Below are 16,602 nucleotides of genomic sequence, written 5' to 3' on the forward strand. Positions count from 1 at the left end.
CATGACACGTAACATTGTCAGGTTATGAGTGCCTATAGCAGATCTAGAGATATTGCTCTATATCAAATTTCAATAGCAGTTGCAGTTAACGTATTAGATCGGGAGACCTTAACACCTACGTCCATTGCAGTGTTTGTCCTGCTGCCTTTTGTTCCCCTGACTATTTTTTCTGGTATTAAAAAACACAATTTCAAAATCATGTACTGCATAAATAAATTGTGCTATACACAGTTTAGTGCCTATGGTACCTTCGATATCTGGTAAGGATCGAAAAACATATGACTACTGTTCGTAACAGATAGGTTGAAGTTACTCCCCAGTAAAACCCCGAGTGAAGGTAAGTTGAGAAAGTTGCGACAATACTTGCTTCCCATCGTGCCATATCAAAGAATATCAAATGAACTCCCGCTGTGGTTTCTTTTCATAGCGAGACACTTAAATATTTTGAATTCACTGATGGTCAACACCAGCGGGAGTTCTGGCACGTAGTAGCACCCTGTTTACATAGAAAGGCGTTGAATTTCCTTTTCAAAAGAACAATACTGCAATTTGAAGGATGACATTGTCGACATATGCCACCTCTGACAATTTCTCTGGAGCCTCTTTAAACAAAATGACTATTTGAGCTTTATTGGCATGATGCTTACGCCGTAAGTTTTCTTTGTTCTTCGTCGTCTCTTTCAAAGGTTAGTACAGAGACTACAGTTCTTGAAGTTGAGAAGTGAAATGGCTTTTAATTTTTACTTGAATTTAAAATATTACGTTAATAATTTTATAGATGGTAAATTCCATGATTAGCCTACAAAAGCACCCCTCTTAGGTGTTTAGAGTTAAGTAATAAGTAAATGAAGTGAGTCTTAATTTTTTATACGTTTTTCAACCACCTTCTCGTTATTCAAATGGTAAAGGTCTTGAAAAACATTGTTCTACTGATGCTACCTGATATCCCGCCGACATGCAAAAAAAAACTTGCATTATTCCTCAACCAAGATTCAAAACAGAAAACAACAAAGCTACAACTATTTTGTCCGACTAGAGAATGCGCCCTCACCTATAATGATAAGGTTACGCTACGGGGCCATTAGTATTCCTTACAAGTCATACCACGTGACCACTTGAAACTACTTCTAAGAGTCGGGACTTGACTGCATGCACTCCAATTATGGTAAGTTTGGTCTTTTCTGTAACCTTGCAGCACTTTGAAGCATTGTATGCAGTGAATTGTTCTAAATAATGCTGTAGGAAATCACAGAAATCACAGCAGCGGGAAAATTTCATGATAAATATATGAGATTAACAGTTGTATACAATCCCCTGTCCAAATTACGGCAAATTGACCTCATCCCAAGACGACCAAAACGTCCTTGTTTATTCACATGCACTGACGTGGTGGCAGCTTAATTTTATTTTGTCGATCAACTGTGCCTGTGGTCACAAACATCACACTGGAATGAGTGCCAGTTTGAAAGTTTATCCACGGCGATGTTTGCAAGGTTCCAATAAGACAAGCATTGTACGAATGGAACCTGAGCCATAAGGACACGCACTTTGTACTAGTTCGGACCAAAGTTCGCCGACCTTACATGACTCAGCGGAGTGTGTATTTTCTTTGGCTCACCTACTGCAAGGGACAATACAAATATTATGGCAGTGGAGAACGAATATCTAAACAGAGTACAGCCCTGTAAAACTTTACGCTTAGAATGATTCCTGAACAAGCCACTAAAATTAATCGTCAACTGCAGTTTAAGTAAGTGTGAGGGAAACCTTAGCACGAACTTTGTTGGTAGACAGTGATCAACATGCAAATACACAAGGGCTCCTGGTATTTGCTTTCTAATAAACATTCCTCATTTTTGTAAACAACCAAAACATCTCAATCACGTGAACAGCATAGCCATGGTCAAGAGTGACAACCTTTTGTTACCTTATCAGGGTATCCGTACTTGTGAACTATATCACTTCACTGTCTCAGTCAGTTAATTATTAACATTACAATTTTCACCGTCAAACTAATTCTTGCAATACATTGGAAGCTGTCTTTTGCCACCAGACTATGTTGTTCTTATTTATCATCAATATCATTTTGACTGATGCGTATACATTGCTTTATCTCTGACAGGCAAATATGTTTAAGATATGTTTATAAGTACCTGGCAGAAACTAAAGTACTACTTTCTTGATTTGGCCTTTTTTGATTGTATTGACCTTTCAAAGAGACGACAAAGGACACAGAAAAACTTATGGCATAAGCATCATTTGCCAACAGAGTTCAAAGTATTCATTTTGTTCAAAGGAGCGCCAGTCCGAGAGAAACATCAGGTTCAAATTGTCAGAAGTGGCACACGTCGACATTGTAATATATATTGTTCTCCTGAAAAGGAAATTCGACGCTTTTCTATGTAAACAGAGTGCTACTACGTGCCAGAACTCCCGCTGGTGTTGACCATCAGTGAATTCAAAATATTTAAGTGTCTCGCTATGAAAAGAAACCACAGCGAGAGTTCATTTGATATTCTTTGATATGGCACAATGGGAAGCAAGTATTGTCGCAACTTTCTCAACGTACATTCACTCTGGGTTTTACTGGGAAGTAACTTCAGCCTGTCTGTTGCGAACAGTAGTCATAAGTATTTCGGTCATTATCAGATATCGGAGGTACCACGGGACCGTAATACTTGTGTAATTGAAGTTGAACACGCAGTTAGAATTGAGATTGATTTATTCATTTACAGCACGGGAACTCAGCCCGAGCACAGTCCCTCTATCCACTGTGGCCCGAGTTATAATTTAAGCTCTCTTCTGAGTGAATTTCATTTCTATTGCAATTTAAATTTACTTTCTTACGTAATCTCCCTTTACTCTAAAGATAATACACATTTTATTCTAATGACACACCATCACGTGATACAACGAATGGCTGACGTAACGTAATTTGTTGATTCTGCAAACTTATATTCATTGTCGGTACTTTTATTGCCACCTGGGTACATCGTCACGTTGAAATATCACGCGGCATCACCTGAGAAACAACGTGTCATACCAGGTCGCGTGGTACGGGGCCGTGGCCAATCCCTTGGACTGACAGTTTCCGTTTTAGAGACATGCAGAGCGATAACTTAAACTTAGGTGCATCCGTCGTTTAAGGTAAGACGTCCGAGAAGAGACCTATATCTATATTATGAAGATGTAGAGATATTTACCAGGGAGATTGAAATTTCTTTCCACAGATTATGAAACTTTTGGGTGCTGCGGGCGTCCTTCTGCTATTCACAGTTTCAGTGACGGCAAACGATGATGTCAGTACAGCCAAGAAGCCAAACTTTCTCATATTCTTGGTCGATGACCTTGGAATGGGCGATGTGGGTTGCTTTGGTAATGATACAATCAGAACTCCGAACATCGACCGAATAGCTTCAGAAGGAGTAAAGCTGACCCACAACATGGTACCCGCACCTACTTGTACCCCTAGCCGAGCAGCTTTTCTCACTGGCAGATATCCAATCAGGGCAGGTATGGCGCAAGGCAAAACAGTTATGCGTTCAGCCCATATCTTACATCTTTATCTCTGTTATCTCTGTTTTTATTCACAAACTATTCTAAAAACACTCATGACTTCTTGCTTAACCTTAAAGCCCTGCTAAGGTCCGATGTGTGGTTGTATATATGCAGCTGGGTAGGTTTGGCAATATAGTGGGCAAGGTAAAATAGGCGATATTCGACTGTACGGGACATATACCTACGAAAGCTCACATATGACATGAACAACTAAAGAAACTTACAAATAATGAGATTGTTTGTGAAAAGTGTAGTACGATCATAGGTTACAATATGCAAATGAGACTTTGAGCACATGTAGGCTGAAGCCAAAGACTAATTTTATCGAGAACTCTCTGAACATAAGACTATATCTGTGTGTGTTTGCGTACTTTCAAGCGCTGACATTGATGTGACCATATTGCTAATATGACAATGACAGATTTTCAAACTATCTTTTGACCAACACTTTGGACCAATTTTCATTATCAAGGCCTTGCGGCGAAGACCGTAAACACAATGTTTGGTTGTAACGCCTGTACCGGTGGAATGCCGCCATACGAAATCACGTTCGCCGAAGTCTTGAAAGAAGTCGGATACAAAACTGCCTACCTAGGTATGACAACTTTTCAAAGTAAATGAGCGTGTTCGTAGCTTTAACCGCCCTATTTGGGGACAGATATCCGGATTTTCGATACTTTTCTGGTCTACCGCCTGTGGAGGCTCACTTCAAGAAGCTCTTGAAGTAAGAACAATTTCCACCATCTTACTTTTTTTGAAAATCGGACATTTATTTTTTCCTAAAATAGGGATGTCGGCCATTTTGGATTTCGAATATCGGTAAATATTAGGTAATGTGTTTCTCTCGTACCAAACTCTGAACGGTGACCCCTTATCTTATTCATTATTTTGAAAGAGAATGGCTGAAAGTTTCAATGAGGAAAAAACTTGGGCAAAAGTTTAAGCCTTTCTTTTTAGAGACGCATACTGCCTCAAAAAAACAATTGGCGCACAATGCCCAAATGTGAAATATCAAATGGCACTCATAACATCATTTTTAGCCTTGCATAACCATAGTATTTTTTCAAAAAATAAAATAGGTTTTCCAAAGAGAAAGTAAAATCTCACTGACGTTATATTCAGATATCCATTTAAAAAGAATTTATATTCTGTGACGTAAAAATGAAAGACTTGAGTTCTGAGAATAGAGTGATCGCGTGTATTTTCATCATATTTGGAATTAGTTCGCTTGATTTTTGGCATCATCCAGGTAAATGGCATCTTGGGATACACAGCAGTTATGAAGACTACGCCTATCTTCCAAACAACCAGGGTTTCGACTATTACTATGGCATGCCATTTACCAACATCAATGAATGTGCTGATCCTCCCAATGGACGCAGTAGTGTAAGGAGCCTCATGAGGGCCGGCAATTCTGTCTATTACTGGGCCACGATAACGGCCATACTTTATTCCTTCGGTTTCGTCTCCAAATGGTTTGGCATCGTAGGGTTCAGGGGTTTCACTATCATGCTTGCGTTGGCGACCCTTGGCTCTTACCTCTTGTTACAATACCCTGAAACCGGTCAGCGTTTTCTTTGCATCCTGATGAAAAACCACGAGGTCGTTGAACAACCGATACGTCTGGAAAACATGACAGTTCGCTTTACCAACCAAGCCACCTCCTTCATACGAGAGAAGAAAGACAAACCCTTCCTCCTCATGATGGCCTACGTAAAGGTTCACACGGCTCTCTTCACAAGCAAGCAGTTTGCCGGCGTCAGCAGACACGGCCAGTACGGGGACAACGTGGAAGAAATGGATTGGAGTGTGGGTAAAATTTTGGATGCATTGGATCAAAATGGCTTAAAGGATAACACCTTTGTATACTTTACATCTGATCATGGTGGACATAACGAAGAAGTTGCTGTAGAGAAAGGGCGGGAAGGAGAAAGGGAAGGTGGCTGGAATGGAATATATAAAGGTATTTTTCACCGAATTTATTGTTACTAGGAGTGTATACTGTTAGTAAGGGATTTCTGGTCTAGCTCGCTGAGATGTATTCGAGATCCTGATTCGTTCTCACACTTTCCCTAGTCATTGGTATCTATTTCGCTTGTTTTAACTCTTTTAGGAATCTTAAAGGAATCTATCTTCCACGTTATTACAGTGCAGCATGGAATCCAGTTATTATCTCACCATATAGTTTCTTTACTTTCTCTGTGTCCTGTTACTGGCAGGAGGCAAATCTCAAGTGTGGGAAGGCGGTGTCCGAGTTCCAACCGTCGCTAGATACCCGCCATCAATCCCAAGCAATACGGTAATATCGGTACCAACGAGCACGATGGATATTCTGCCGACCATTGCAAAGATTGCCGGCGCCAAAGTACCAGACGACAGAATCATCGATGGGCGCGAAATGACAGGACTGTTATTCGGGAAGGACAAAATAGCGGTGCATGACTTTTTCTTCATTTACTGTGGACCTTGGATTCATGGCGTCACCTTTCGTCCTGATGAAGGTAAATAACTTAATCAAAACATACATTAGGCCTACATAATTTCATTCAGTAAGGATGGTAATAAGGCTGTGATCCAAGAGAATAATGTTGGATAATGGCGAACATACACATCACGTTCAAAAAGGAACGTTTTATATGCTTTTGATTGCCCATCTGACAGTGCAGACCAGACAAACAATCCATCGGATGTTTTTAATGTCGTTTAGAAATGAAATGGGCTGACAAGTGTATTTCCGCGTAAACCTTTGGAATAACAAAAACAAAGTAAACCACAAACAGAAAAACGTGATTTGAGACGCCGAAGAGAATATTATTTCGTAGTCCGTTACCCCCCCCCCAGTCGGGGTCTCCCTAAAATATTAGGAAAAATGATGAGATGTGATCTTTTTGTTATTATTATTTTTTTGTTTCTCTATTGAGTAGAAGGCATCGTGTACAAAGTAATATTCACAACGCCAAAATGGACACAAGGAACGCAGGCCTGTTTCCACACGTGGTTGTGCCAATGTAAAGGACGCTTTGTTGACCAGCACGACCCACCTTTGGTCTTTGATCTCACCAACGATCCCGGTGAACATCATCCGCTAAAACTCACAGGAGAAACAAAGGCACTGATACAGAAGGCCAAGGCGGCGCGAGATAGACACGAGAAGACCGTAGAACCAGTGACCGATCAATTTTCTCTTTACAGATCAGTGCTGTTTCGGCCATGGTTGCAGCCATGCTGTAATTTTCCATATTGCTCTTGTCAGGAGGACAATACTGACATGTGACGTTTACAGGGACAATAAATGTTACTTTTGAAAAATCTGTTCTATCTTCAAGTGAGTCGTTGGTTTTTTATCATATCGGACTGACGAAAAGCCACTTTCCTAATTTATAGCCAATGCTATATGTAGTTCATGAAGATAATACAGTCAAGAATCCCTCATGATTTTTTTCACTATTTTTGTTTTTTTATGTCCACTGTAATGTCTTGTTTTTCTTCCCAAAGCATGTCGAGATACACAGTATTCAACTTGTCAACTCAGCCAGTACTTGTGTAAAATGTATTGTTATTGTTTAAAAGTGAATTCTGGTCTGGACTATAATTCAAATGTAAACATAGCAATGTATTTTACACATATAGACGCTAAGTTGAGAAGCTGAATAGTGGGTGTTCAACATTCTTTTGGGAGCAAAGTTAGAACTTGCAATTGACATGTAAAATACAAATAATGAAAAAAATCATCTACAGTTAGCATTACTGGCCCTTTAAGCTCTATTTTTGAGTTCGTTTGCAAAGCAAGATGTTGACAGGGCTTTGAATATCACCTTGTGCTAGACGTTTGGAGGCACTTTTAAGTGACAGTTATATAAATCCCAATCTATCCATCATTCACATGATTAGCTGAAGAGATCTATAACTTCGGGACAGTTGTTGTCCACCAAGTAGTTTATCGCACTTCACCCGATTTGCGATATGTGACGATCATGCAAAATAGCGGAAAGGAGATACGTGATTTTGTAAAATTTTGTAAGTTGGCCCATTTTAGCTATGAAAGGCCTCTCCGTGTGAGTATCTTCAGGCATTTTGGCTGTTCGTCGTCCGATAATAGTGATCGTTACAATAAAATTCGCACTAAAAGAACGACCTCAGTCAATACTATGATAAATATCCACAGTGTCGTCTTCTTTATAGTTATATAGAGTTTGCAAAATGCCACACAAAAAACCGTTGATCAGATCTGTCCCATGAATACGATTCTCTCCCTGTAGCGATATAAATTTGGTGTTTCCCTATGACAATTTTCGACAAATATAGAACTGTTCTAATCAAACACGTGTCCAGTACAAACAGCGATGAAATATGGTATACCCTCACCTACAGACTTGACCTGTTATGAGATCTACAACTATCATTGATGTATAGAGAATTTAACAAACGTCATAAATAAACATTTATGGCATTACCTGAATGGACCTTGTCACAATCAAGACAAGATTTACAGCATAGAGCAGAGAATGGGGGCTGAACAGACGCACATTAATCACACGGTGTCTTTCGTGCCCTTTACCCAACTAGGACCAGTGCAAATCCACGTAGCTGCACTGCATGATTCTTCAACGCTACATTTAACTTCACGTTGAAGTATGCTATTCCATGAAACCTGTGTGACACTCGTGGGTCAAATTGTACAGCAAGTGTGGGACAGGCATTCAATAACAAACACTCCTTCAATAATATGCAAATGATTAGCGACGGACTTCATAATTGACAAATGTTAAAGACGCTTCCATTATGGATAATTTGTTGAAACATAAAAAGGGGATGTTGGTCCATTGTATGCTAATAACAAAATATAAATAATTGCTACAGGTATAAAATTGTCACATGACCAAATTATTTCCACTAGTTACAATATGTCTGCATGCATGCATATTAAGGTAAGTTTGCAAGCCTCTTCTTTATATTACTCAGCACTATTGTTTACGATTCTGAGACGTTCAATATCTATGACAACTAGGAAATTTGACTTCATTGATGTGACAATCGTTTACTGTCCTCTCATAAAGTAAGAGCAATGGTTGCGATGACCGAAAGACAACCAAAGGTCTTACAGTTTTCACACCATGGTAGCTTAATATTATGGATTAGCAGCAGCTACTGTCAATGTAGTAAAACTCATAATTTAAAATTGACGTGATATTTGAAATTTCAATTCGTCTTTTATACATTCAAATATTTGGTTTTTCTTCTCTCGTTTACATGAGACCCACATTTGAATAAACGTAACGCTGTAATCGTTTAGCTGTGTGTACCACAAGTAATTCCATGGGAAATATGGGAGCAAAGTTCACCGACCAGAATCATATTTTTTTTCTCTATCGGATTGTTAAGTTTGAAAGACACGCGTTGACTGTAAGGCATGAGAAAGGTATTCTTATGGTAACAATTACTTTCAGAGTAACCTTCAACTCATATCTGGCAAAGATAAATGAAAAAAGTCCCATACAGGGACATCTGATAAGCTTCATTTACTGTTTGGTGGATACGATCAGTATCTGTAATCACTATATGCCCCCGTACTCTCCATTTTTTGAAATTTTGTGTGATATTCTCAGCAACAATTCGAAAAATTTACCATCAGTTGCCAAGTATTTGCTACAAGTCTTAAATACGAAATTGCTTTAGAGGGAGACAAGCTAGCGGCACGTTGATGTGAATAGATAAGAATACAAGTACTACCAAAAATACTGATAATTGACAACGTAATGTTACACCATTATCCATATAATCTTATCAGTCTTATTCTTTGTCATCTTTTAGTTGTTCATCATTCTACGGTTCAAGTCTTCAGTGATGTTAATGTCAAGCTACATGTAAATGCTGAGAAATTGCTACATCTCTTCACAGACCATGAAACTAGCTAGCTGTACTACCGCCCTCTTCTTACTCACCGTCTTAGTACTGGCGAAGGACGACGTCAGTACAACTAAGAAACCAAACTTTCTCATATTCTTGGTCGATGATCTCGGAATGGGCGATGTGGGTTGCTTTGGTAATGACACAATCCGAACCCCGAACATCGACCGACTAGCATCGGAAGGAGTGAAGCTGACCCACAACATGGTCCCCGCACCTACTTGTACCCCTAGCCGAGCAGCTTTACTCACTGGCAGATATCCAATCAGGGCAGGTATGTGGTTAGAGGAAACTCCTTACATGCAGCTGATATATGACACCGTGATCTCCATATCAAGTAGTTTGTATAATTTTGATACCTGTTGCAAATTTCCTCTGAAACATAAAGTATGTATGTATGTATGTATGTATGTATGTATGTATCTATGTATCTATGTATCTATGTATCTATGTATCTATGTATCTATGTATCTATGTGTGTGTATGTATGTATGTATGTATGTATGTATGTATGTATGTATGTATGTATGTATGTATGTATGTATGTATGTATGTATGTATGTATGTATGTATGTATGTATGTATGTATGTATGTATGTATGTATGTATGTATGTATGTATGTATGTATGTATGCATTTGTATGTATGGGTATGTACTTTCTGTGATGATTTTGATTTGATGAGGTAATGTTCAAAAATATTTGAGTCAACGAATATATCATTCATTTAGGTCTTGCATCGAAGACCGTCAACACAATGTTTGGTTGCAACGCCTGTACTGGTGGAATGCCGCCATACGAAATAACTTTTGCCGAAGTCTTGAAGGAAGCAGGCTACGAAACTGCCTATCTAGGTAAAAAGTCTCTGTCCGAAAACGTTATTGTCTTTGTAGACGATTTTATAATTGTTTTCTTTCGAATTAAGAAAAGTAGGTTTTGTCACCAACTTAATCCATGGGGTTCAAGTCCGCGATTTTAGTAATTTCTCATGTGCTTGCGATCGTTCAAAAGCTCGAGATTCGAGGTTTTGTCCTATATTAGAGGAGCAATGAGACTGTTCGAGGTAAATTAAAGCGCGTCAGTTACGTTGATTTGCTACTATCTGATGATGGACGGCGATTGGTTGGCGGTCACCAATGTCATACACCAATGCCATACAGCTCCGGCAGAAAATAGAAGAGACAGATAATAGACTTCGTTTTTGTTTACCAACTTGAACAAAGTCTACCTACAGAGACATTCGAATTCTTCTACGAATTCTGACCGGAAGTTAGAACACGGGCAAGTAAGATATGGCCCGCAAACTGAAATCTCCCATTGGTCTTAATTACATTTTATTCTTTTCCGGACCTCACTCTTATTCTCGTTCTGCAATACACCTTCTATGCTTTTTTATTCCTATCCGTATTTCAAGATAAACATACTTGATCTTGGAGCTGATTACATTAAGTTCTAAAAAATATGTAGTTACACCAAATTTTCGACTTAACTGTTTTCAAAAAGCTTTACAATCCCCATATTACCAATGCAGGTAAGTGGCACCTTGGGATACACAGCAGTTACCAAGACTACGCCTATCTTCCGAATAACCAGGGCTTCGACTATTACTATGGCATGCCATTTACGAAAATCAATGAATGTGCCGACCCTCCGAATGGACGCAGTAGCGTAATGCAATTGATGAGAATCAGCAAGCTGATCTACTACTGGGCCACGTTAACGGTCGTGCTGTATTCATTCGTATTCGTCTCCAAATGGTTCAACATTGTGGGATTTCGCGGTTCTCTGATCATGTTTGTATCAGTCACCCTTTTCTCTTATCTCCTGCTCAAGTACCCTGAATCTAGCCAGCGTTTTCTTTGCATCCTCATGAAAAACCACGAGGTCGTTGAACAACCGATACGTCTGGAAAACATGACGGTGCGCTTCACCAACCAAGCCACCTCCTTCATACGAGAGAACAAAGAGAAACCATTTCTCCTCATGATGGCCTACGTGAAGGTTCACACGGCTCTCTTCACAAGCAAGCAGTTTGCCGGCGTCAGCAGACACGGCCAGTACGGGGACAACGTGGAAGAAATGGATTGGAGTGTGGGTAAAATTTTGGATGCATTGGATCAAAATGGCTTAAAGGATAACACCTTTGTATACTTTACGTCTGATCATGGTGGACATATCGAAGAAGTTGCTGTAGAGAAAGGGCGGGAAGGAGAAAGGGAGGGTGGCTGGAACGGAATATACAAAGGTATTTTTCACCGAATTTATTGTTACTCAGAGTCCGTGTATTGTTGGAAAGGGATTTCTGGTCTGGCTTACTGAGATTTACTCGAGACTTTTATTCGTTCAAAATATTCAGCTCATATCAACTGCATTGTCATTATTCTTGCTAGACAAGCTTGTCATCGCCCAAGATACAGCTTCTCACGCGTTTCTTAGTCAATAGTATCTATTTCGCTCGTTGTAACCCATTTAGGAATTCTGAAGGAATCTTTCTTCCACGTTATAACAGTGTAGCATGAACTGCAATGATCATCACACCATAGAGTTTTTTTCACTTTTCTGTGTCGTGTTACTGGCAGGAGGCAAATCTCAAGTATGGGAAGGCGGTGTCCGAGTTCCAACCGTCGCTAGATATCCGCCATCAATCCCAAGCAATACGGTGATATCGGTACCAACGAGCACGATGGATATTCTGCCCACCATTGCAAAGATTGCCGGCGCCAAAGTACCAGACGACAGAATCATCGATGGGCGCGAAATGACAGGGATGTTGTTTGGGAAGGATAAAATAGCGGTGCACGACTTCTTCTTCATTTACTGTGGACCTTGGATTCATGGCGTCACCTTTCGTCCTGATGAAGGTAAATGACTTAATCAAAACATACATCATATCATTTCATTTCATTCAGTAAGGATGGTAGGTAAGGCTGTGATGCAAGAGAATAATTTTGGATAATGGCGAACATACACATCACGTTTAAGGTAGAGCGCACCTCGGGGACAGACATTCGGACTCTCAAACTTTTACAATTCTCTTCTGATATACCACATGTGGGTGTTCATTTTAAAGCTCTTGGTGAAAGAAAACTTTTCACCGGCTTAGTTTTTCGAAATTCGAATTTTTTATTTTTCTCCATAGAGTTAACACAGGGATGGCGGCCATTTTGAATTTCTAATATCGGTAAATCTTGGGTAATTTGTTTCTCTAGTACCAAAATTTGCATGGTGACCCCCTGTTTTTATTCTTGATTTTGAAAGAGAATGATTGAAAGATTCCTTGAGGAAAGTTAGAGCAAAAGTTTAAGTCTTTCACTTTCGAGGTGCATACTACCTTAAAAGCAAAAGTTTTTATTTACTTTTGTTCGCCTATTTTACATTGCAGACAATATAGACAATCCATCGGATGTTTTCTAATGTAGTTTAGAAATGAAATGTTTTGACAAGTGTACTTCGACGCAAATCAAGGCTACCTACCTTTTGAATGACAAAAAACAACTAAACCACATACAGAAAAACGTGATTTGAGACGCCGAAGAGAATATTATTTCGTAGTCCGTTACCCCCCCCCCCCCCCAGTCGGGGGTCTCCCTAAAATATTGGGAAAAATGATGAGATGTGATCTTTTTGTTATTACTATTGTTTTGTTTCTCTATTGAGTAGAAGGCATCGTGTACAAAGTAATATTCACAACGCCAAAATGGACACAAGGAACGCAGGCCTGTTTCCACACGTGGTTGTGCCAATGTAAAGGACGCTTTGTTGACCAGCACGACCCACCTTTGGTCTTTGATCTCACCAACGATCCCGGTGAACATCATCCGCTAAAACTCACAGGAGAAACAAAGGCACTGATACAGAAGGCCAAGGCGGCGCGAGATAGACACGAGAAGGCCGTAGAACCAGTCACCGATCAATTTTCTCTTTACAGATCAGTGCTGTTTCGGCCATGGTTGCAGCCATGCTGTAATTTTCCATATTGCTCTTGTAAGGAGGACAATACTGACATGTGACGTTTAAAGGAACAATAAATGCTGCTTTTAAAAAATCTGTTTCATCTCACGTGAGTCGTTGGTTTTTCTATCATATCGCACTGACGAACAGCCGCTTTCCAAATTCATGTAGCAAATGCTGTACGGAGTTCATGAAGATAATACTGTGAAAAACCCCTCATGCCGAACGAGAGTTGGTTTTCCTCCTTAGTGTGCAATGTAACACTCAATGTATATAATTACATGTTCCTTGATTAGCCGCTAAAATGTATTGACTGTCATGCGATTTGTTGGTAACATCCACCCCAAGTACAAAATTTTTCACTTGGCTTGAAAAGTTTTGTTTCCTTGAACGTTCCCATCGCTTTCTGTAAAATGAATAAAAGCCATGACAAAGAGTATGAATTAACGCCACTTTTATCAGACAGAAACTTTTAATCCTAGAGTTTGAGCGTGCCCGCGATCCTGGTTGTTCTCCACTGTCCAACACTAAAGAAAATAAGCCACCGTTTTGTGAAGAACTGGCCCCATTTTCATGAAATTTACGTTGTTATATTTGTCTTAAAGGGCTAATTATGTCGATTGTTAGTCAAAATTCTACATTTTAGATGAAAAAAAAGATAAATTAACATTCAGTTAGCACTTTGATAAATACCCAAGCGTTGTCAACAGGTCGGTCGTCTTTTTAATAACAGTATTTGAAACAAGCCACACTGAAAACAGCTGCAGTTCTGTCCCATGATTGTGATACTCTCTCTCTCTCTAGTAATACAAATATAGATGTTCTAATCAAACTCAAGTCCAGTTAAGTACAAGGAGCGATGAAATTTGGTATACCCTCACCTACAGACTTGACCTGTTATGAGATCTACAACTAGCATTGATGCATAGAGAATTTAAAAAACGTCATAAGTAAATGTTTATGGCGTTACCTGAATGGACCTTGTCACAATCAAGACAAGATTTACATCATGGAGCACAGAATAAAGGTTCAGCAGACGCATATAAATCACAGGGTGTCTTGCGTGCCCTTTACCCGACTACGATCAGTACAAATCCACGTAGCTGCACAACGAGATCCATCAACGCTACGCTCCTGATATGCAGCGTGCTCGGAAGGTTATATCTGATTGGTCGATTGTCACTATTCACAGCAACTTTGGGAGTCTATTTGTATTTTCAATTATAACGGTAAGATTCAGCCACCCAATTAGATAACAGCTTCCGAGACGCTGCACATCAGCCCACACTACATTTAACTTTACGTTGAAGTATGCTATTCCCTGTCGCCTGCGTGACACTTGTGTTGTGGGTCAAATTGTACAGCAAGTGCGGGACAGCCATCCTATATCAAGCACTCGTTCAATGATATGCAAATGACTAGCGACGGATTTCATTATTGACAAATGTTAAGGAGGCTTCCATTATGGATAATTCGTTGAAACATTTATAACAGGGGATGCTGGCCCATTGTATGTTAATAACAAAATTTATACCACTTAGGTCATGTGACCTATTGTTCTAGCAGTGCATTTATTCTCATAAACTCACACGTTTTCTATTGTATTTATGCAGATTATATTATCGGCCACACTTTTTCATTTGTTGATAAGATATCACCACACTTTTATGAATAGACATAATTAACATATCAAAAAAAGAGTGGTGATAACTTATCAACATATGAAAGAAAGGGTGGCTGATAACAAAATCTGCATACAAGTAGAAACCACCTGGAAATTCAGAATTCCAACCATTCATACGCATATACAATGAACACAAAAAGCCACATAATTTTTGAAAGGCATATAATTGACAGACACTGTCTAAAAATGGATATTCATCTTTTTCGAGCAATATACAATGAACACAAAAAGCCATGTAATTTTTGAAAGGCATGTAACTGACAAACACTGTCTAAAAATGGATATGCATCTTTATTTTGGACCATGTTCAATGCGAATCAGAATACAACCTGCAGATTCATATGACACATAGAAATACACAGCGCAACTTGGCAGAATTGACTGAGAAAACTTTCTCCCACAACTTACATTCTCCATCTCATGTGTACGGCGGTGCTTGTTTTTGTCGACCCCGATAGCACGTCTATCAATGTTTTTCAGAATTCGGTCAATTGTATGGTGGAAATCCTGAAAAAAGTGCGTATTGGTGTTCATAAAATTCATGTCTCCCCGACGACATTCTACACTCAAATACCGCAGAATGCTACGACACAAAGCTCTCAAACTTTGCGATGGATATTCTGTCCCATCCGCTCGACGAACTTCAACCACGAAACGACAAAGCCAGAATTGAGTTCCCTCGCTTCGATATCATACGATAATGCAGGCACAAATGTAAACACTTCACTACTTCCACAGCCTGATTTACTGATACGTTCATTCCTCATCCGCAGGTATCGCAGACTGTAACTAACACCCCAATTAATCGTTCTCCTCGTGTTCTGTGGCACACGTAAACGTTGAATTTTAGCGACATTTTCCGCGCCGACTAAAACTGCAAAATGTGATTGCTCTTGTGTTTTGGTCAGGGTGAATGCTTCCTCCTCCGCTATTTCCTCTTTGGTATCTGCTGTATCATATGGTGACACAAAACGTTCAATATCGCTTTCATAGTGGGAAATATCGGAATATTGAGCAGCATCCACCTCTACACTCCAGGAGCCAAGTAGAAACTAAGAACTTTGGCTAGGGCAGTGCACGTGGTAAGAACTTCATGAACAATTAATTGATTTCAGCCAATCACATGAATCTCTTGGCATATGAAACTAAAATAAGCCAATCAGAAAATAATAGCCCATTCGGCACCACCTGCGCTTGCAAGGGACGATTAGGAAAAAAAGAAGGGGGCCAGTGTAAAAGAGCTAATCAGAAAACAGTTTCCTTCCTCACAGATGCTCTTTTTAGTACTTGGTTCTAATTCACATGTAAATGAACGGTCGTCATTCAAGTGACATTCGAAATGATGGCAAAGGCAACCATCGCAATTCTGGCCAAATTTGTGTGTTTGTCGTGGTATAAGTCGGTTATCACAACTCGTAACGGTGGGTTTACGGTTGTTATCACAACACTTTTGGTCATCAGTTTGTAAAAGTCACTCGGCCGCAGGCCTCGTGACTTGTACAA

At 39.6% G+C, this 16,602-nt stretch overlaps 2 protein-coding genes across 6 annotated transcripts; both read left to right on the forward strand.

The window, feature by feature from the left end:
- Window positions 1-1,101: 1,101 nt before the first annotated feature.
- On the forward strand, window positions 1,102-6,870 carry LOC139114332 (arylsulfatase D-like). 3 transcript variants are annotated; one of them, XM_070675987.1, is made up of 6 exons: window positions 1,102-1,165; window positions 3,231-3,513; window positions 4,031-4,153; window positions 4,808-5,521; window positions 5,778-6,059; window positions 6,483-6,870. In XM_070675987.1, the coding sequence occupies exons 1-6, from the start codon at window positions 1,163-1,165 to the stop codon at window positions 6,830-6,832; spliced, it is 1,755 nt and encodes a 584-aa protein (XP_070532088.1). In that variant the 5' UTR covers window positions 1,102-1,162; the 3' UTR covers window positions 6,833-6,870. The 3 variants fall into 3 exon arrangements, with proteins under 3 accessions (XP_070532088.1, XP_070532089.1, XP_070532090.1); XM_070675988.1 differs by lacking the exon at window positions 1,102-1,165 and adding an exon at window positions 2,454-3,147; XM_070675989.1 differs by lacking the exons at window positions 1,102-1,165; window positions 3,231-3,513 and adding an exon at window positions 2,462-3,147.
- Window positions 6,871-7,228: 358 nt separating this feature from the next.
- LOC139114330 (steryl-sulfatase-like) lies at window positions 7,229-16,559 on the forward strand. 3 transcript variants are annotated; one of them, XM_070675985.1, is made up of 6 exons: window positions 7,229-8,486; window positions 9,457-9,739; window positions 10,196-10,318; window positions 10,996-11,709; window positions 12,044-12,325; window positions 13,125-16,559. In XM_070675985.1, exons 1-6 carry the CDS (start codon window positions 8,463-8,465, stop codon window positions 13,472-13,474), a joined length of 1,776 nt encoding a protein of 591 aa, XP_070532086.1. In that variant the 5' UTR covers window positions 7,229-8,462; the 3' UTR covers window positions 13,475-16,559. The 3 variants fall into 3 exon arrangements, with proteins under 3 accessions (XP_070532086.1, XP_070532087.1, XP_070532085.1); XM_070675986.1 differs by lacking the exon at window positions 7,229-8,486 and adding an exon at window positions 8,495-8,977; XM_070675984.1 differs by lacking the exon at window positions 7,229-8,486 and having other exon boundaries at window positions 8,985-9,739.
- Window positions 16,560-16,602: the final 43 nt, after the last annotated feature.

This window comes from Ptychodera flava, chromosome 16 (genome assembly GCF_041260155.1).
Source record: "Ptychodera flava strain L36383 chromosome 16, AS_Pfla_20210202, whole genome shotgun sequence".
NCBI classification, from domain to species: Eukaryota; Metazoa; Hemichordata; class Enteropneusta; family Ptychoderidae; genus Ptychodera; species Ptychodera flava.